Genomic DNA, 21,766 nt, shown 5'->3' on the forward strand with positions numbered 1-21,766 from the left:
AACCCTTTCCAAACACTGTCCTATTTGTGTCCGTGTTGAAGATTTAATAACCCCTCAAGTTGCACTCATACCTCATCCTTTAATTCAGGTATCTGATTTCCCCTATAACAGAACCCTCCATCCCCGCTCCCCACCCCAATTTAAAGTTCTGTCTATAGCCCTAGTTATGCAATTCACTAGGACTCTGGTCCCAGCATGGTTCAGATGAAGACTATCCCATCGGAACAGGTCCCTTCTTCCCCAGTACTGGTGTCAATGTACCATGAATTCAAACCCATTTCTTCCATGCCAATTTTTGAGCCACGTATTTACCTGTTTAATCTTATTGACCCTGTGCCAATTAGCTCATGGCTTAGGTCGTAATTCAGAGATTACCACCTTTTTGGTTGCCTAGGTTTTGAATGTTTGCCTAGGTCATCGAATCCCTACAGCGTGGAAACAGGCTCTTCGGCCCAACAAATCCACACTGACCCTCTGAACAGTAATGCACACAGACCTATTCCCCCTACCCTATATTTACCCCTGACGTATGCACCTAACCTACACATCCCTGAACATTATGGTTGATTTAGCATGGTTAATTCACCTAACCTGCACACCTTTGGATTGTTCTAGGTTTTGAATGTTTTGTTAATAAACTCTACACTTGCTAGATTTCTTTGCTGTGGATTTACTTCAAAAATTGGAATCCAAAAAAAAAATAGAGAAAACACCCTTCAACCTATTTCAGTAAGAAATGGGAACAAATCCAAAAATATATTGCTGCCTCTGACCTATCTTAGGCACATAGTAATCAATCTAAATGGCACCTCTTTCCCCATTTAGTCCAGGGCTTTGAACGATTACTCCCAAACAAGAGTGCATAGATGACACGAATCAGGCATAATTTATTCAGACTAGGAAGGTGACAAGAGAATCATGGATGTTGAGGTCACTACTTGGGAGGTTCCATCAGAAGTGCTTATGAGAATATATTCTTGTAGTAACTATTTTTATGGATAACAAAAGAAAAACAGACCTGCTGGTGTTATTTTAAACTAGTCTGTAATTATGGAAGTAATTATTACAAGCAACCTTTGATGATTGTGTGTTTATTAGGTGACTTGCACAGACAAATTTAAAAAACTGAAAATGCCTGACCAACTTTGACTTCTTTTGAGCAAGTAATCAAAAGGTAGACTATGAAACACCTCATGAATTTCATATTGTTCCAGATGAAAGGTTAAAGCTCAGTGGAGATTTGCGTAAATCTTGGAAATAGATGACAAATCAATAATTGTCAATTAAATGTTATTGGGAGTGAGGAACCTCAGAAATTGGAGGTAACCACTAGGAAATTTAACTTACACCGATGGCTTAAAGATTCAAAAGTTCAATTTGGACTAATCAGTGATGGAAATGCTGTTGATTGCCCACAAATCATTCTATGAGCCACTGGAATAAATGTTAATTCCTCCAAAGTTGGTTTCTTTAGAACAAGTCCAGGCAGGAGCTCAGACATTGCCTTTGGCTCCACCCCTAGGCTTTCACGTAATAGAACTTTTAGCATTACAATTTCTTTTCATATTCAAGTACGAGATCTAAAAGAAGTTTGTGACGGCAAAGTAGAATTTACAGTAAATAGTGATAAGTTTGGATGAGTAAAGATAATTAACAAGAGACAGAACCCTGAAAAATCATTATTTGCTGAACTATGTGAAGGAGTGAGCACAACAATCCAGATAAACTAGTTGAGAGGAGCCTTGCTAGTCATGCAGGTAGCATTCCAAGGACAATCTGCTTATAGTCACAAAATAGCAAACAGGTATGCCTTCCTTTAGTGGTCAGAACATTTGAGTATAGGAGTTGGGAGGTCATATTGTGGCTTTACAGGACATTGGTCAGGCCACTTTTGGAATATTGTGTGCAATTCTGGTTTCCTTCCTATCAGAAAGATGCTGTGAAACTTGAAAGGGTGCAGAGTAAATTTACAAGGATGTTGCCAGGGTTGGAGGGTTTGAACTATAATGAGAGGCTGTATAGGCTGGGGCTGTTTTTTTCCTGGAGAGTCAGAGGCTGAAGGGTGACCTCAGAGTCCAGAACCAGAGGGCAGAGGTTTAGGGTGAGGGGGAAAAGATTTAAAAGGGACCTAAGGAGCAACTTTTTCACGTAGAGGGTGGTGCATGTAAGGCACTAGCTTGACACAAAGTGGAGAAAGCTGGGACAATTACAACATTTAAAAGGCATCTGGATGAGTACATGAATGGGAAGGGTTGAGAGGGATATGGGCCAAGAGTGGCAAATGGGACTAGATTAGTTTAGGATATCTGGTCGGTATGGATGAGATGAACCGAAAGGTTTGTTTCCATGCTGTACATCTCTATTTCTCTATGTCACCATGGAGCCATAAGCACTGCTATCTAAAGTACATCTTCAGACGTTCTAAAAGCATTGAAATTTCAAAATCAAGATGAGTTGTAAGAGGTGAAGGCAGAAGCTATATGAATAAACTGTACTTGCTCAGTTTGGATTTCACCAGCACTGTCAGCTCCTGCCCTCATTACAGCCTTGGTGCAAACAGTTCAAAACAACTGACGTGCAGAGGTGAGATTGAGAGTGAATACAGTCAACATCAAGGCAGCATTTCACAAGTTCTGCATGAATAAAGCTGGTGTCAAAGGTAATTGGGATGGCGGGGGGTGGTGGTACCATTATTGGAGGCCGGTGGTACCATTATTGGAGGCCATACATCTTAGCCACAGGACATCACTGCAGGAATGTCAGAGGTAGGGTTGAGAATTTGTTGTTTCGGGTATGAACAGGTAGGGATAGAGTTAAGTTTTGTGTTTTATGAAATAAGAGGTTGAGCTGAGCATGACTCAGATCAGATAAGGAGAAAGTGAGGACTGCAGATGCTAGAGATCAGTTGAGAGATTGGTGCTGGAAAAGCACAGCCGGTCAGGCAGCATCCGAGGAGGAGATTCTCCTGCTCCTCAGATGCTGCCTGACCGGCTGTGCTTTTCCAGCACCACACACTCGACTCAGATCAGGTAAAAACTTGCAATTATCGATGGAGTCCTGGAGACAAAGGTAATGGGTTAACAAGGTGAAAAAGCATTCGTTATGTAGAGCCATTTTTACAATATTGGAAGCATTCAGTACATCAGGTCAGTTTAACAAGGTGAAAAGTACTGATTATGTGAAAACAAGTTAAGGTTAAGATCATTCATTGTGCAACAGGAGATGGTTTAATTTTTACTATTGCTGATTGTAACGATTGTAATCGATATGTATGCTGCCTTATCTGGATGCTCCTTCTTGTAAAATGACTCTATAATTCATTAAGAAACTGCTGTTAGAGAGAGAAGACCGAGAACTTATGTCTCTGTGCACAAGAGCGATCGTTCTCTCTCCCTCCAAGGCCTGGAATAAAGATGAAGGAGGTAAAACAGTTTGGTGTCTCTGAGCATCTTGCTTCAACTGAGGGGGGAAACGGAACGACAGTAGAGTTAATCGCTGATTATTGTATACTGAGTAGCACCATTTGTGACTCTTCAGATAATGAAACAGATAATGATACTTCAAGACCAGTGGTAAAGAGTGTTTACTCCACAAAAGTGCTAGGCAGAATTTCCCAATATTAACGTTCTGGGGATTTCAATTGACCAAATACTCAATGCAACTGGCCAAATAAAAGCTACTGCTACAGAGCAGGGTAGAAGTTTGCAATTATGCAGTCAGTAATTCACCTCCTGACTCTTCAAAATCTATAAAGTGATGCCTTTTAGGGGGTGCCTAATAAGGGAACAGTGTCAACTGTAGATTCTATTCCAAATCACATGGATATTTTAACATTGTTTCTTCACTGTTACTGGGTCAGAATCCTGGAACTCTTTCCCAAGCATGGAGTGTACCCACACAGGGCGGACTGCAGCAGTTAAAGGTGGTAGCTCATTACTGCCTTTCCATAGGCAATTATGTATGAGCAACAATTGCTGGCTTGCAGCAATGCTCACATCCAATGAATGTATAGCAAATATGTAGATGCATTTTTGTTTCTTAAGGGAAAGAGTATTACAGGACATGAGACAGGTGCATAAATGTGGAGTAGAAGTCAAAGATCAGTCCTGGTCTTTGTGAAGGACATAAAGAGATTAGAGGGTGAAGGAGCTACAGTTAATTCCTGCTCCTATTTCTTATATTCTTAAGGTGCAAGCTCAAGAAAAAAGCATTTAAGGTTTTCAAAAGGCATTTAACATCTCAGACACCACAGCATTCAGAAGTTTCAGGTCATAATCTCTGCTCCTCAGACAGCTGATGACCCCCTCACATCAAGTTACAAGTTGCTTAGCCAGCTTAAAAATGCCTTGCATATTTCATGACCTCCTTATGCATTTTACCATTATTCCTTTTGTCATCTAATTTCTCTAGTTTTCCATAATTCAACACTCTTAACTTTGTTCTTTTTCACTTGGTCCAACTCTGTACTTGCTTTTAAATTTACCAAGTCTCTAACATTTGAGTTCTGTTGAAAAGTTCATCTGAGACATTAATTTATATTCTCTTTCCAGAGATGCTGTCTAACCAAAGTAATTACACATTGCCAGGAGGTACCGATTATTATTCTACTGTTCTCCTGGCAAGCATCCTACCTTCAACTCTATAAATTGGAGTTCAGCTCAACTTGAAGCAGCTGTACTTTCTTAGTACAACTTTCCAAAAGACAAATACAGTATATCATACAGCCTAATGACAATATTTATATATTGGCAAACAAAATTGTTTACTTCAGCAATGCCATTCTTGGCATTCCTTTCCTTCATTGAAAAGTTTACAGATAATTAAAATACGAAACCATGCACAATAACATGAGCCAGAATAAAATTTGAAATATTTATGGTTAATTAAGACAAATAGAGGAAGTAAAACTATTTTGAGCAGATGGGAATATCACTACTGTACATAAAAATGCATCTGAGTTCAGACATAAATGAAATGTAATCTCCATTTTATTAATTATTCACCATCTTTATTAATGGCAAGAGGCAGAGAAAGCACCAGCTTATGTGTGTTGCCATGGCTGGCTTTTCATGGAATAGGTTGCCAGACTGTTATAGCTTGCAGGGGATCAGTCTGCACCAAGTATGACCAATCAGGAGACTCTCTCATTCTTACTGTCTATCACAGCAAACGAGAAAGATTTAGAGGTGAATAATCAACTGTACTGGCCACTTTATGCAGGCATTTTCTGTGGCCAACTACTTCTGAACTGGACTTGAACCCAGAGTTTTTCCACTGAGGAAGGCAGATTACCTAATGTTACAAAAATGTAACAATGAAGTTCTGAATTTTAGCATCAATTATCTGTTATACCTGAAACACTGTATGGACTGACTTGAAAAATTACTTACCTGCAATTTTTGTGAAGATCTGTAGCTCAGGTTGTGGTTCAGGTTGTAATTTTGCTCACTGAGCTGGAAAGTTTGTTCTCAGATGTCTCATCACCATGCGAGGTAACATTATGAGTGAGCCTCCGCTGAAGCACTGGTGTACTGTCCCACATTCTGTGTGTGTGTCTTGGTCTGTTGTGGTGGGTGATATCATTCTGGTTCTTTTTCCTAGAGGCTCAGCATTCAAATTGGAACTCCATTTGGATCTCTTAGAAAAAAAGAGCCGGAAGTGATATCACTCACCACAACAGACCAAGACACACAAATAGAAAGTGGGACAGTACATGAGTGCTTCAATGGAGGCTCATGATGATGCTACCTAGCATGGTGACAAAACGCCTGAGAATAAACCTTCCAGCTCAGCAAGCAAACATATAACCTGAAATTACTGACCTAATATGGTTGCACTCAGCTTAAATTGAGGTGAGTCCAGGAGACTCATGGCATAAAACAAACAGTCTGCACTCAAATTACTATTTCTGGTGGCCCTTTTGTGGAACAGTGACAGTGTCCCCACCCGTGGACCAGGAGGCCCTCGTTCAAGTGTCACTTGCTTCAGAGGTGTGTAATAACATCTCTGAATTGATTGATTAAAAAAATAGGTTAATTTAGAAAAAGATTAAAATGACCATTTCATCTGGAAACCAGACAACTTAACATCAGGAAATGTGCACCCTTTAAAATTGTCTTTATTTATTCACAGGATGCGGGCATTGTCAGCTAGGCCAGCATTTATTACCCTTCACTAACTGCCCAGATGGCAGCTAACAGTCAATCACATCTGTTAGGAAGATGTGGGTGTATTGTACCTTTAAGAGAATTAAAAGCCAGCAGAACTACTTGACACAGCACCAAGTGTTCGGAACAAGATATAATGTAACATTTGGTCCAACAACTTGATTAGCTGGTTGCCTGGAGATGACAAAGCAAGTTTGAATTAGGCCAATCAGTTTAAATTATACCCCGAAAAATAACCAACTGAAATCTAGTTTGGCTTTTAAGATTGTGAATATACTAAATTCAATAACACAATCCGATGCTTTGGGGGGTTAAAACCAGGAGAGAGTGAGGTCTGCAGATGCTGGAGATCAGAGCTTTTTTTTTTTTTTTTAGATTAGATTAGATTACTTACAATGTGGAAACAGGCCCTTTGGCCCAACAAGTCCTGGAAATGTGTTGCTGGAAAGGCGCAGCAGGTCAGGCAGCATCCAGGGAACAGGAGAATCAACGTTTCGGGCATAAGCCCTTCTTCAGGAAGGGAAAATTAAACAGTTGAGAGGAGACCTGTCAAGCCACCAGCATCTGCAGACTTCCCAGAGAATAGCTCTCTTAAAAGGTATCTTTATCGATCAGTAACCTGTGAAACAAAAATCCCTAAGAAGAAAACATGACAAAGGAAAATATAAAGAGAAGATTTGGCATCTGATGTGGTTTGAAAATTTGAATTTTGGTAAATCTTAATCGGGAGTTTTAATCACACTATTATTATAGAAAAGAGAGTAAAAGAGGAAGGAGTTGTAAATATTTGTTAGCTAACTATTCTCTGTTATACTTTTTGAAATAAAGTTGTTAATTTTTACTTCAAATTGTTCTTGGCCTCTCGATTTTTCACAGATTATTGCACGGGATAAATCTGTTCTGTGTTGCTGGCTTAAATTAAGCAGGAGGGTTTACCCCATGATGTAATACATCACTGTCCAGGTGGATTTTTCTAAAAATCAGTAATGGTTTCATGATCAGACTCTTAATTCCAGAATTTCTACTGAATTCAAATTCCACCGTCTGCCAAGCCAGGATTTGAACCTACGTATCCAGAACATTACCTCGTCTCTCGATTAATAGGTCAGTGATAATATCACTAGGTCATCGCCTCCCTAAGTCATAGTTGTATAATAATTTCATATTTGGAAAAGTAAGGCTTACCTACCAGTTAGACCGCTTGGAAAGACAATGGTGCCAGATTCAGTAATAACATAACTATATTTCAATAGCTGAATTTTTTTTTGAACAGCTCAGCAAAAAGAATGAACACAGATTGGTGATGACAATTACTGAAAAGCTCGCTCTCTGTCAGCCTTTTTCATCATCTCAAAAGCCAGCACATGGTGTAGAAACAAATTGGGGAAAACAACCTCTCACTGAGTTCTCAAATATCTATAAACTTCACCATCTACTGAGGATACCAGTCAACAATTAAACAAATGTTGTTTGAGGTTATAAATTTAATGCGTCAAGAACATAAAGGATTTTTAACTGCATAACCTTTATTCACACACTATGTGCATTGGATGTTGTGTTTTGATTTATGATTAGAATAGATTAGATTCCTTACAGTGTGGAAACAGGCCCTTCGGCCCAACAAGTCCACACTGACCCTCCAAAGAGCAACCCACCCAGACCCATTCCTCTACATTTACCTCTTCACCTAACACTACGGGCAATTTAGCATGGCCAATTCACCTAACCTGCACATTTTTGGACTGTGGGAGGAAACAGGAGCACCTGGAGGAAACCCACACAGACACAGGGAGAATGTGCAAACTCCACACAGACAGTTTCCTGAGGTAGGAATTGAACCCGGGTCTCTGGCGCTGTGAGGCAGCAGTGCTAACCACTGTGCCAACGTGCCACCCAAATAATATCTCAAAAGAAAATTAGTCTTTCTTTCACTCATGAAAATCTTGGTAATTGGCTCCTTCATTTTGATCCAGTTAGTTATATAATTAATTAGTGATATCTGCATGCTTTTAAAAAAAAAGTTTGTTTTGACTCACAGAAACAAGATTATAAAAAAGAGGACCAATTGCCCTTCAAAACCTGGCTTGTGACAAATGCTCCTCAGGACCTCTCTACCAGGACCATTGGCAGTAATGCAAAAGTTATAAACGGAATTTTGAAATTCTGCAGAGATAAACCAAGATATCTGCTTCTGTTCATGAATTTGTGGGCAGCACGGTGGCACAGTGGTTAGCACTGCTGCCTCACAGCACCAGAGACCCGGGTTCAATTCCTGCCTCAGGCAACTGTCTGTGTGAAGTTTGCACATTTTTCCAGTGTCTGCGTGGGTTCCCTTTGGGTGCTCCGGTTTCCTCCCACAACACAAAGATGGGAACGTTAGGCGAATTGGCCATGCTAAATTGCCCGCAGTGTTAGGTGAAGGGGTAAATGTAGGGGAATGGTTCTGGGTGGGTTGCTTTTAGGAGGGTCGGTGTGGACTTGTTGAGCCGTAAGTAAATTAAGCCATGGACAGAAATTGATATGTTAATTTAAATCAGTTTTATCTCATTGTGATTTATCACTTGGGCTCTTGTCAAGCTCTATCACATCATGTTCTTACATGGATTGTGAAAGAACAGAGCACAAGATTATCTGTAGACATCACAGCTTTTGACATGCAACTTGCAAGGGTTCTATATTTGGATTCTGACTTTAAACCATTTTAGTACAGAAACTGTGACTTGACACTACAGTGACATTCAAGTAAATTACTTAAATCTTGGCAAATTGTTAATCTTAAAAAGGCTTTTCTTCCATCATTACGGAGATAAGGAGAAACTTCTTTAGCCAGAGTGGTGAATCTGTAGAATTCAATGCCACAGAAGGGTGGGGAAACCAGGTCATTGAGTATATTTAAAACAGAGATCGCTAAGTTGATTGCCAAGGGGATCAAAGGTTTGGGAAAAAAGCAGGAAAATGGGGTCGAAAAACCGATCAGCCACGATTGAATGGCAGAGCTTAATGGCCTAATTTCTGCTCCTATGTCTTATGATCTTATCATAGGATGTAAGGTTTTTTTCGGAAGGCCAACATTTTATGGCCATCTTCAACTGCCCTCAAGGGGATAGTGGTAGACAACTTTCTTGAGCAACAGCTGCTATATGTCACAGTGCCATACACAATGCTGCTTGGGAGGCAGTTCCAAATGACTCAGCGATAACTAAGGAATCCTGATACAGTTCGAAATTAGCTTGGGTTAGATTAGATTACTTATAGTGTGGAAACAGGCCCTTCTGCCCAACAAGTCCACACCGACCCGCCGAAGCGCAACCAACCCAGACCCATTCCCCTACATTTCACCCCTTCACCGAACACTACAGGGAATTTAGCTTGGCCAATTCACCTAACCTGAACATTTTTGGACTATGGGAGGAAACCCACGCAGACACTGGGAGAATGTGCAAACTCCACACAGTCAGTCGCCGGAGGCGGGAATTGAAGCCAGGTCTCTGGCGCTGTGAGGCAACAGTACTAATCACTGTGCCACCGTGCCGCCCATCTTGGTTGATCTAGACCTTTGGTGTACAGGGCATACTTTCATAATGTGTGGGAAATATGAACTTTATAATAATTTTAAACTGCAAAGATACACCAAAACTTCTAAAGGACAAAGTCAAGTTGGCAGAATGGGCAAACAGGTGGCAGATGGAAGCTCAATTTGGAAAGCAATTAGATTCATTTTGGTAGACAGATTGTGGAGACGCAATATAAAAGATGCAATTCTAAAGAGGATGCAGGACAGAAGGACCCAGATGTATATGTGCACAAGTCATTAACAGGTGGTAGTACAGATTGAAAGAGAGTGGATAATAAAACATACCATACCTAGGTGTTATTAACAGGGACATAGATGACAATAGCAAGGAGATTAAGGTGAACTTCTATAACGTGCTAAGGTGGCCCTACTTGGAGCATTGTACCCATCCCTGGATATGTTTAGGAAGGGTGTAAAAGCCTTGGTTATAGTGCAGTAAATCATCATTCAAATTGCTCTGGGGATGAGGAACTTCAGTTATGAAGAATTGAAGGGGTTAGGGCTGTTTTTTTCTTGAAGAAACAGCGGTGAGGAAATCTGACAAATATTCAAAAGGGTCTGGAGAGAACTGAAAGGGGGAAACTGTTCACATTTGTGGAAGAATCGCGAATAAAAGGGCACTAATTTAAAGTCATTGACAAAAGAAGCAAAAGCAGTCGGGAAACACATTTTTCACCTAATAAGTGGTTAAGGTGTGGGATGCACTGCCTGCCAGTTTGGTGCAGACAGTTAACCAAGACCTTCTAAAAGGACTGTTATTTAAAAATGAACAATATGTGGGATTTTACAAAAAGAGGCAGGAAAATGGCACCAAGTGAAATCTTATTCAGAAATTCAACACTGATATGATGGATGAAATGCTCTAATGTACATATGATCCTTGTTCAGAGGGCAGTATATGGGTTGATAAGGTTCTGTTGAAGAAGTGCAACTGCAGAAGGGATGCAGATCCTATTGCCACTACTGCAGTGGTGGAATGCATGCTAAAGTTGATGATCAAAGTTGGTCTGCCTTGGAAAATGTCAAGCTGCTCAAATATTGTTGGAACTGCAATCAATAAGGCAAATGAAGGTATTCCACTGCACTCCTGTACATGGTGGAAATGATCTGGGAAGTGGGCAGCCAAAGCTATATAACTTCTATATGTCTCTCCAAATATACTTCAATTTGTTATCCTATATTCAATTCTTGAGAAAAGATTTGGAATGGAGCAATTCTGGCAGAACCCAAAAACATTATTACAGAGTAACTGATAAGCAAATGTCACTTGATAGGCACTGTCAATGACACCATCCACGAGCTTGCTAATGTCGGATGGTACAGTAATTGGCTGAATTGGAATGTTCCTTCATTTTGTAGATAGGACATAATTAGGCAATAATAACTATACAGCTTAGCGAGAGGTAGGGCTAGCCCTGATGCAAAAGGCTACAGTACCACAGTTGTTTTTGTATGATCAAGTAGGCTCAGTCATCATTTTTTGAAAGTAAAATAAAGTGGAATCTCGTTGGAGGAAGCCTGGCCCCATTTTGTTAGGGATCTCACGAGGCCATGAAAGATCATCCACTCAATACTTTCACAGGGTGTTACAAATGATTCAGCGTGTTTAGTTTGCAATTTAATGCTGGACTCCATCATCACCGAGAATGGGAAGATTTATTGAAGTCCTTCCTCTGCTTGTTATTTAATTGTTAGAGTGGATGAAATATTGAGCTGAAAAAGCACAGCAGGTCAAGCTGCTTCAGAAGAGAGGGGAGTTGACATTTCAGGTCAGAACATTTCATCAGGACTTGGGGAGGGGAAGGGGGCTGCGAAATAAATAGAGGGAAGGGAGTGGGGTTGGGGGAAAGGTTTGTGGGATGGCAATAGGTGGATACAGGCAGGAGGTAGCTATGATTGGTCAGTGGGAAGGGTGGAGTGGATAGGTGGAAAGGAAGCTGGATAGGTAAAGTCAGGTTAAGGGGGCAGGGTGGAGAGGGAGGGCTGGGCCCGGGATAACATGGGGTTGGGGAGATTTGGAAGCTGGTGAATTCTATGTTAAGGCTAAATCGTTGTAAGATCCTGGAGGTGGAAGGCAAGCTGTTCTTCCTCCTGTTTACATGTTGCTTTGCGTTGAGGGTAGAAGAGACCCAAGATAGACATATTGTCAGGGGAGTTAAAATGGATGGCAATTGTAAGGCAGGGTTGATTCAAGGATACCATAAATGCCCCCTGAACCAGTTCCCAAGTTTGTGCTCAATCCTCCTGATATAGAGACCACCACATCGGGAGCAACAGATACAATAAATCAAGTTATAGGAAATGCATGCAAATCTCTGCCAGGCTTAGAATGATTGTTCAGGGCCTTGGATGGATGTGAGCAGGGAGGTGTCAGGGCAGGTTTTACACCTTCTGCAGCTGCAGGGAAAGGGTCCAGGTGTGAAGAAGGGATTTGTGAGGACTGTGGACCTAATGAGGGAGTCATGAGGGAATGGTCTCTGCAGAAAGCGGGAAGGGGTGGGGAGGGAAATATCATTTTGGTGGTGGGTCAGACTGCAGGTGACAGAAATGGTGGAGGATGATGCACTGGATTTGGAGGAGATTAGTGGGGTGGAAGGTGAGCACCAGAGGGATTCTATATTTGTTGCGGCTAGGGGAGTTTTGATTGAGGGCAAAGATGAGAAAAATGGAGGAGATGCAATGAGGGCACTTTCGATATAGGGGGAGGGAAATTGTGGTAGAATGACATCTGATGTCCTGGAGTGGAATTGCTCAGCCTGAGAACAGATACGGTGGAGGCGGCGGAACAAGGAGTATGGCATTGTGTTTTTGCCGGGGGATGGGATTAAGGCAGCTATGAGAATCGGAGTGATTGTAACAGATCCCAGTGCTGAGTCAGTTGCTGGGGATAAAGACAGAGGTCCAGGAAAGGGAGAGAGGTGTCAGAGATTGTCCAGTTGAATTGGAGGTCAAGGTGGAAGATGTGGGAGAAGCGGATGAACTGTTCGAGCTCCTTGTGGGAAGATGAGACAGCAGTGATATAGTCATCCATGTAGCGGTAGAAAAGACGGAGAATGGTGCAAGTATAGCTGCGGAAAGGGGGAACTGTTCCACATACCCTATGAGGAAGCAGGCACAGCTTGGACCCACGAGGATACCAATGGCTAACCTTCTGGTTTGAAGGCAGTGGGAGTATTGTTAAGGGCGAGGACCAGTTCTACCAGGTAGATGAGTGTCAATGGAGGGGGACTGATTGGGTCTGTGCGAGAAGAGGAGATGGAGGGGCTCAAGGTCCTCCTCATGGGGGATTTAATTGTTAGTTGCCATTCATGTTTGACAGGACTGCAGAGCTTTTATTTAATCCATTGATTGTGGGATCACTTAACTCTGTCTAGTAAACGCTGCTTAGCATACAGAGATTCCATGCTAAACTTCACTGGGTTGGCAGCAGCTTTTCTTTTCTAAAAAAAGCCTGGTCCTAATCCTGGCACTTCTTACTACCTTCTTCAACACACGAGGTTTATACTCAGTTGATGATAATGTAAAATGACATGACATGATGTTAAAGATTGCATTGGTACACCATTCTGCTTGTGCAGAAAGCCCAGATTGCCTCAAATATCCAGTTTTGAGCTACTGAATCCATCTCCTTTAGCATGCTGGTAGTAGGAAGCCCTCAGTTAGAAATGAGACCTTATCTCCGCAAAGACGAACTGGCCACTTTGACGAATAAACTGTCAGGTTCATCAGTAACAGGAAAGTATGTACGATAAGCCACGGCAGATTTTTGTGTGTTAGTTCTTTCATCAGTAAATATATCAGTCAGGAATCAACTAGCTTGGTCAGTACTGGTGCTACTAGCCACTCTTGCTGACCTTGGTACCCTTGGTGCTTCTCTCAGGGGTGTTCAACACGGTAGAGCAATTATTCATCACGTTTTTCCAAACAGTTGTGTTTCCTTACTTCAGATTTCTAATTTGTATGAGGAGGGGTTTTTTTCCCCCGAAGGAAGAGATGCATTTCCTCCACACTCACCCAATATTATAGCAATTGCAAACTCCTTCCCAGAGACCAGTCATACCAGTTACCATGTCCACTAGGCAAATATTTCATATATGCTGGTATCCACTATGGAGATTTCTCAGAATATATATGTTAGCAATTCTGGCCGACTTACTCAAATTGCTGCAAGAACAATGAATCACAGTAAAATCTTTTGAAGCAAAAGCAGAAGAAATAGTTTTTACTTGATATAGCTCCATATAATGGTTGCACTTATTGTGGAAATATGATTATTCAGGGTAGTACATGTATTTTCAGAGGGAGGCACAAGTTTTCACTCAAATTGGAAACTAATCAACAAATTAAATACTTACAAGTGATTTAAAATTTTGCATGTGTTTCATGGCATACGTCAGAGTGCCAGATCATATATTTATTGCCATGCAATTTAGTTTTAATTTAAACTAAATTGCAATTCATTATTGCAGGTCAGAGCTTTGTAATCTTTAATTTAAAACTGTTCAAAATACTAGAATTAATCCGAAGTTTAATTAACTAATTTAGTTTTGCAGACTAGCCCTTCACCTCCTCTCATTCATCCCTACACTCACCTGCACATTCATCATCCATCTATGCCCACGAACTCCCATACCGCACCCATCCACAGCCACCAACTCTCAATCTCCACCCACCTACACTTGGCCACTACTCCATTCATCCATATAAACTCACATGCATTAAAGCACACCAAACCATTTATTTGGATATGTATATACACACAATACACACTGCACATTTATATAAAGCTAAATACAATGGTGAGTATACGGATATGAACATGCTTGTAAACACACCCAGACAGTATGTATATATGCTCATAGAAATACTAAAAGTTACAACTTTAAGGGTTATGAGAAGAATACCCACCCACATTCTAGGATTGTAAAATGTTTTCTGCACCACCACAGCTGCACTCAATCTGCTTTCCCACCTTTAGACCACAAAGTTGCACTCTTGTAAAACTAGGTCAACAGCATTTTTAACACTTAACTGTGTACCATGAGAGAGAATATCAGCAGTAGCTCCATGTAATGGTGTAGGCATAGCCATAAGATGCAGGAGCAAAGCTGGACATTCAACCTATTCAAAGAGATCATGGCTAATCTGGTAAGTCCTCAAAACTTTTTGATGCCCTCACTGATTAAAAATCTGTCAATAGAAAACACATTGCAAAAGTAGTTTGTGCATGGAAACAAAATTTTCAAAGTTAGATTGCCAACCATTATTTCTTGATATCATAGATTAGCTTGACAAAAATTATTTAACACCCAGTAGGCTTGTCAAATTCAAGTTCTGAGCAGTATACTAATTTCGGGGGATGGGGAAGGGGAGCTCTGGAATTGAAGAATGAGCCTTAAGAATAATACTCCTACTTTCAATACTAAATAACTAAAAGCTGATTAAAAATATTGGTTAAATGTAGTCAAATCTTTTGACAAATGTAAAGCTGCTTAACTTGATACAAAACTGATGATATGGAATAAAGCTATGGGTCATAGGTCATTAATTGCAGATACAAAAAGTAGCTTTTAGACACTGACAGGTTCTTACCTGGAGAACGTCTGGCAGACATGACAAAATGGGCATTGAGTGTGTTGTGAGGAGGAAGCAGAGATGCTTCAGTATGATTTGGACAAATTGAGGGAATGGGCAAATGAAGCAGATAAACAGATAAGCAATTTATCTACTTTGCTAACAAAAACTGGAAGGAAGATTATCTGAATGGCGAAAGACTGGGTAAGATGAAGATGCAACGAGACCTGGGTGGCCTTGTAAATCAGTCACAGAAAGCAAGCATACAGGTACAGCAGACCGCAAAGGCGGCAAGTTGTAAGCTTGACTTCATAGCAAGAGGATTCAAGCTGCGAGAAACAGAGATGTCTAAGTGCAACTGTACAGGGTTTTGGTGAAGCCACATTTTGAATGGTGTGTGCAGTTTTGATCTCTTACCTGAAGATGTTCTGCCTACAGTGGGAGTGTAACAAAGGTTTACCAAACCGATTCCTGATATAGCAGGCTGATGCATGATGACATGTTAAGATTCTTGTGATGCAGTGGTAATGTCCCAACCTCTGAACCAGGAGGCCTAGGAGCACATCCCATCTGCTTCAGAGATGTGTAATAACATCTCTGAACAGGATGATTAGATGATGATCATACTAAGTGGTGTAGCAGGCTTGAAGGGCTTAATGGCTGACGCCTGCTTCCATTTTATACGTTTGTGTTCATTTTTTCTGTCCTCATTATTTCCTTTCCTTGCCTCCATACTGTTCTTCTCGATTTCTCTCTGCTGACTCATATTCAGCTTCTTTCCACTGGTTTCTTAAACTACTCTCCCTGTTCCTCTAAATATCTCCTGGGCCTGTCTTTCTGGCCTCCACTCAACACCAGCAAAATGTATTAACTAGTTTAGGTTTTCCACAATCAAAGCCGAAAAAATACATTTTCTAAAAATTCCACAGTTCATCGTTACAAGGAAGCAAGCTGACTGAAAAGTAAAACCTTCTAATTCAGTTAAGTCTGGATGGCTAAATGATTGCTACAAGCAGTCTTGCAATCAAGTCTAAAGGTATGGCTGTGTTGACAACAATACAGCTACAAAGGTTAGGGATGCAACAACAGTACTTGCTGTGAATTAAACTTCTGCATTTTTTTTCAGCCTCAGACTTCTCCAAACTGTAAGAAAGATCAGAAGAAAGAATAAGCCAGATGTACACTGAAATTCAATTGCTTACAGTTTGTGAACATAAAGAAAATTCAGTGGATTTACTCATTTCAATCAAAACAACTCATCTTTGCATGAAACAAAATAAAAATCCTACATTCTCACATACCAATTGGTGATCTTACCTAACAACAAAACGAAACTAACTACCAACTTCTTTTCAAATCTTCCTCAGTTCATAGCAGATACATACAGAATTTCTCAACCAATGCAGAGAGTAAGTTGTTCACATATTTGTTTCAAGATCTATGGGAAAATTTCAAAGTATTGGCATTCCAACCATTACATTTATTCTTGATATTTTCTAATCAACTTGTTATGAGATATACTTTCATTAATATACTTTGGTTTAAGACTCAGTATTTTAAAAAATCATTCCCCCACCTCAAGTGCAGAGTGAAACCTACCAAATCAAATGTACCTCATGCTTTCTTGGTTTTGCATTAGTATCACACAATCCAATGTAATCAGCCAAAGCAACAAAAGAAAATTCGGAAAATTTTTAATAGGGTCTGTTCCTACTATATATTGCAAAATAGCTGCAACTTTCTTTCTATCTGAATATCCTACATTTCTCTACCATCCATGACTTTAATCTGATCTGGCCTGATGGACTTATGCCTTAGTTTCAGGCTGCAATTTTAAACTCCACCCTGCATTATAGTAAACATAACTGCTTTTTTGTATAGAATCCTTGAATTTAAGATTTGGTGAAACATTCATCTTTGACAACACATTAGTGTAAACTAATAACAGTACACACTTAAAGATATTTGGTTGAATATGATCAGCTTTAGAAATTTGTTCTGATGTGGTAAAGTTCTGGGGCACCCGGGTTTGACTCCCACCATGACAAATAGTGGAATTTAGTTTCAATAAAAATCTGGAATTAAGAGGCTAACATGACGATGAATCCATTTGTTGATTGTCTGAAAAACCACATATGACTCTATAGAGAAGGAATACTGACTTCAGACCCAGAGCAACATGGCTGACTCTGAACTGCCGGCTGGGATGAAAAATAAATGCTGGCCTAGCCAGTAACACTCTCATCCTGTAAATTAATTTTAAGTAGTGTTACTTGCCACTTAATAGCCAAAGCCTGAATTTATCTAGGTGTTCCTGCATATGAATGTGGATTGATTCTGCGTCTAAGTATAGTCCCAATCGGATTCTGGGTAATCCAAGATGGAGGATGGGAAAAGTTTCTGGCTGTAACAGCTGCTCCTTTTTTGAGATATTTTAAGTGCTGGAGGCGATTTCCTCGAATTCCAGGAGCAGCAATTACTGTACTATAAGCTGTTGCATTGTTTTGGAACATTGGAAAACAAAAGTCAAAACAACAGCAGTTTTAAAAGGGAGAAGACCAGACAAAGGAAGCACATGGTGAGGTCAGTGCAGGAGAGACAGAGAGAAAGAAACTGACACTGCCTTTGTTGTTTGAATTCGTAAATCACTGGACATCGCAGTGTGTCTGGGAAAATTAGCAAACAATGAAATTCACAACTGAACTTGGAGGAACTGTTCGGCAAAGTTCACAGCACAGAATCAGGTAAGTGTATTGTTGTTTTAAGTGTGGCCTACAGTAAGTCTGCAGTAGTGAGTAGAGTGGGTTCTTTCTTGATTATAATATTTTGAGATATGTCTCTTGATCAAACTTCAAATATAAGCCATAACTATTAATTTAACCTGGGGCAGTGTTTGCAAAGGAATAATACAGTGTTATTTTCTGGGTCTGTAGATTGTGAAGGAGCAAAAATGGCCTTTAGTAGAGTGAGATGTGCTTCTTGTTAGATGTGGGAGCTTAAAGAGAGTTTAAGGGCTACTGCAGATTATGTCCGCCATAAATTGGTTGAGAATCTGATCAGATCTAATGGATTGGTTGGAGAGACAGTTAGAAGCAATGAGGAATTTGCAACAACAACAGTATGTGATGGATGGCAGTTGTAAGAAGGCAGGTAAGTCCCAGATGCAGTCACATAGAGAGGTTAACTCCAGGAAAGGTAAGCGAGGTAGGCACCAAGGGCAGGAGTCATTTGTGGCTATACCCATTTCACGCAATTGTGGTGTTTTGGAAAATGTAGGGGGTGATGGATTCTCAGGGGAATGTAGCACGAACAGCCAAGTTTCTGGTATTGAGACTGACTCTAATGCAACAAGGGGTACGTGGGGTTCAAGAGATCAATTGTATTAGGGGATTCTCTATCCAAGGTACGGACAGCGAAAAAGCAGAATGGTGTGTTGCTTCCCTGGTGCTAGGTTGAAACTTTATTGCTGGAACAGCACAGCAGGTCAGGCAGCATCCAGGGAACAGGAGATTCGACGTTTCGGGCACAGGCCCTTCTTCAGGAATCTGAAGAAGGGCCTGTGCCCGAAACGTCGAATCTCCTGTTCCCTGGATGCTGCCTGACCTGCTGTGCTGTTCCAGCAATAAAGTTTCGACTTGGATCTCCAGCATCTGCAGACCTCACTTTCTCCCTGGTGCTAGGATCAAGGATGTCTCAGAGAGGGTGCAGAATGTTCTCACGGGGGAGAGGGGCCAGCAAGAGGTCATTGTACACATTAAAACCAATGACATAGGAAGGGAAATGGTTGAGATTCTGAAAGGAGATTAGAGAGAATTAAGTAGGAATTTAAAAAGGAGGTCCTCATGAGTAGTAATATCCGGATAACTCCAGGTGCTTCGAGCTAGTGAGGGCAGGACTACGAGGATATAGCAGATGAATGCATGGCTGAGGAGCTAGTGTATGGGGGAAGGAATCACATTTTTGGATCACTGGAATCTATTTTCGGATAGAAGTGACCTGTACAAGAAGGACGGATTGAACCTAAATTGGAAGGGGACTAATATACTGGCAGGGAAATTTGCTAGAGCTGCTCAGGAGCATTTAAACTAGTATGGTGGTGAGGCGGAGGGGGGCGGGGGAGGTGGGGCTCAGGAAGGTAGTGAGGAGAGAGGTCAATCTGAGACTGGTACAGTTGAGAACAAAAGAGAGTCAGGCAGGGACAAGGTAGGACTAATAAATTAAACTGCATTTATTTCAATGCAAGGGACCGAACAGGGAAGGCAGATGAACTCAAAGCATGGTTAGGACCATGGGACTGGGGTGTCATAGCAATTACAGAGACATGGCTCAGGGATGGGCAGGACTGGCAGCTTAATTTTCCAGGATACAAATGCTACAAGAAGGATAGAAAGGAGGTAAGAAAGGAGGGGAAGTTGCGGTTTTGAAAAGGGATAGCATTACAGCTGTGCTGAGGGAGGATATTCCTGGGAATACATCCAGGGAAGTTATTTGGGTGGAACTGAGAAATAAGAAAGGGATGATCACCTTATTGGGTTTGTATTATAGACCCTCTAATAGTCAGAGGGAAATTGAGAAACAAACTTGTAAGGATATCTCAGCTATCTATAAGAATAATAGGGTGGTTATAGTAGGGGATTTTAACTTTCTAAACATCGACTGGGACTACCATAGTTTTAAGGGTTTAGGTGGAGAGGAATTTGTGAGGTGTGAACAAGACAGTTTTCTGATTCAGTATGTGGATGTACCCTACAAGAGAAGGTGCAAAACTTGGGAAATAAGGTAGGGAAGGTGACTGAGGTGTCAGTGGGGAAGCACTTTGGGACCAACGACCATAATTCTATTAGATTTAAAATAGTGATAGAAAAGGATAGACCAGATCTAAAAGTTGATGTTCTAAATTGGAAAAAGGCCAATTTTAATGGTATTAGGCAAGAATTTTCAAAAGCTGATTGGGGGCAGATGTTCGCATGTAAAGGGACGGCTGGAAAATGGGAAGCCTTCAGACGTGAGATAACGAGAATCCAGAGAAAGTACATTTCTGTTAGGGTGAAAGGAAAGGCTGGTAGGTGCAGAGAATGCTGGATGACTAAAGAAATTGAGGGTTTGGTTAAGAAAAAGAAAGAAGCACGTGTAAGGTACAGACAGGATAGATAAAGTGAATCCTTAGCATATAAAGGCAGTAGGAGTATACTTATGAGGGAAATCAGGAGGGCAAAAAGGGGACATGAGATAGCTTTGGCAAATAGAATTAAGGAGAATCCAAAGGGTTTTTACATATATATTAAGGACAAAAGGGTAACTAGGGAGAGAATAGGGCCCCTCAAAGGTCAGCAAGGCGGCCTTTGTGTGGAGCCGCAGAAAATGGGGGAAATACGAAACAAATATTTTACATCAGTATTTACTGTGGAAACAGATATGGAAGATATAGAATGTAGGGAATTAGATGGTGAGGTTTTTACAAATATATTAAGGACAAAAGGGTAACTAGGGAGAGAATAGGGCCCCTCAAAGGTCAGCAAGGCGGCCTTTGTGTGGAGCCGCAGAAAATGGGGGAAATACAAAACAAATATTTTGCATCAGTATTTACTGTGGAAACAGATATGGAAGATATAGAGTGTAGGGAAATAGATGGTGACATCTTGCAAAATGTCCAGATTACAGAGGAGGAAGTGCTGGATGTCTTTAAATGTATAAAGGTGGATAAATCCCCAGGACCTGATCAGGTGTACCCAAGAACTCTGTGGGAAGCTAGAGAAGTGATTGCTGGACCTCCTACTGAAATATTTGTATCATCGATAGTTACAGGTGAGGTGCCGGAAGACTGGAGGTTGGCTAACGCTGTGCCACTGTTTAAGAAGGGTGATAAGGACAAGCCAGGGTACTATAGACCAGTGAGCATGACGTCGGTGATGAGCAAGTTGTTGTACGAAATCCTGAGGGAGAGGATGTATATGTATTTGGAAAGGCAAGGACTGATTCGGGATAGTCAACATGGCTTTGTGCGTGGGAAATCATGTCTCACAAACTTGATTGAGTTTTTTGAAGAAGTAACAAAGAGGTTTGATGAGGGCAGAATGGTAGATGTAATCTATATGAACTTTCGTAAGGTGTTCGACAAGGTTCCCCATGGGAAACTGGTTCGCAATGTTAGATCTCATGGAATACAGGAGAACTAGCCATTTGGATACAGAGCTAGCTCAAAGGTAGAAGACAGAGGGTGTGGGGGGCGCGGGTTGTTTTTCAGACTGGAAGCCTGTGACCAGTGACTTTTATATAAATGATTTGGATGCGAGCATAAGAGATACGGTTAGTAAGTTTGCAGATGACACCAAAATTGGAGGTGTAGTGGACAGTGAAGAAGGTCACCTCAGATTACAACAGGATCTGGACCAGATGGGTTGAGAAGTGGCAGATGGAGTTTAATTCAGATAAATGCGAGGTGCATTTTGGG

The 21,766-nt window shown here is 41.0% G+C and overlaps 1 protein-coding gene across 4 annotated transcripts in view; it reads right to left on the reverse strand.

Annotated features, from left to right (window-relative positions):
• The window catches only part of garem (GRB2 associated, regulator of MAPK1), a 133,075-nt gene that overhangs the window by 58,811 nt on the left and 52,498 nt on the right, over positions 1-21,766 (reverse strand). The window contains exon 3 of one of the 4 annotated variants that reach the window (XM_043688265.1): positions 16,412-16,458. The exons of the other annotated variants lie outside the window; for them this stretch is intronic. Within the exon in view, the coding sequence (XP_043544200.1) occupies positions 16,412-16,458 (47 nt within the window). The remainder of the gene's footprint in view (positions 1-16,411; positions 16,459-21,766) is intronic. 4 annotated transcript variants of the gene reach the window in all.

Source organism: Chiloscyllium plagiosum, chromosome 4 (genome assembly GCF_004010195.1).
Source record: "Chiloscyllium plagiosum isolate BGI_BamShark_2017 chromosome 4, ASM401019v2, whole genome shotgun sequence".
Lineage (NCBI taxonomy): Eukaryota > Metazoa > Chordata > Chondrichthyes > Orectolobiformes > Hemiscylliidae > Chiloscyllium > Chiloscyllium plagiosum.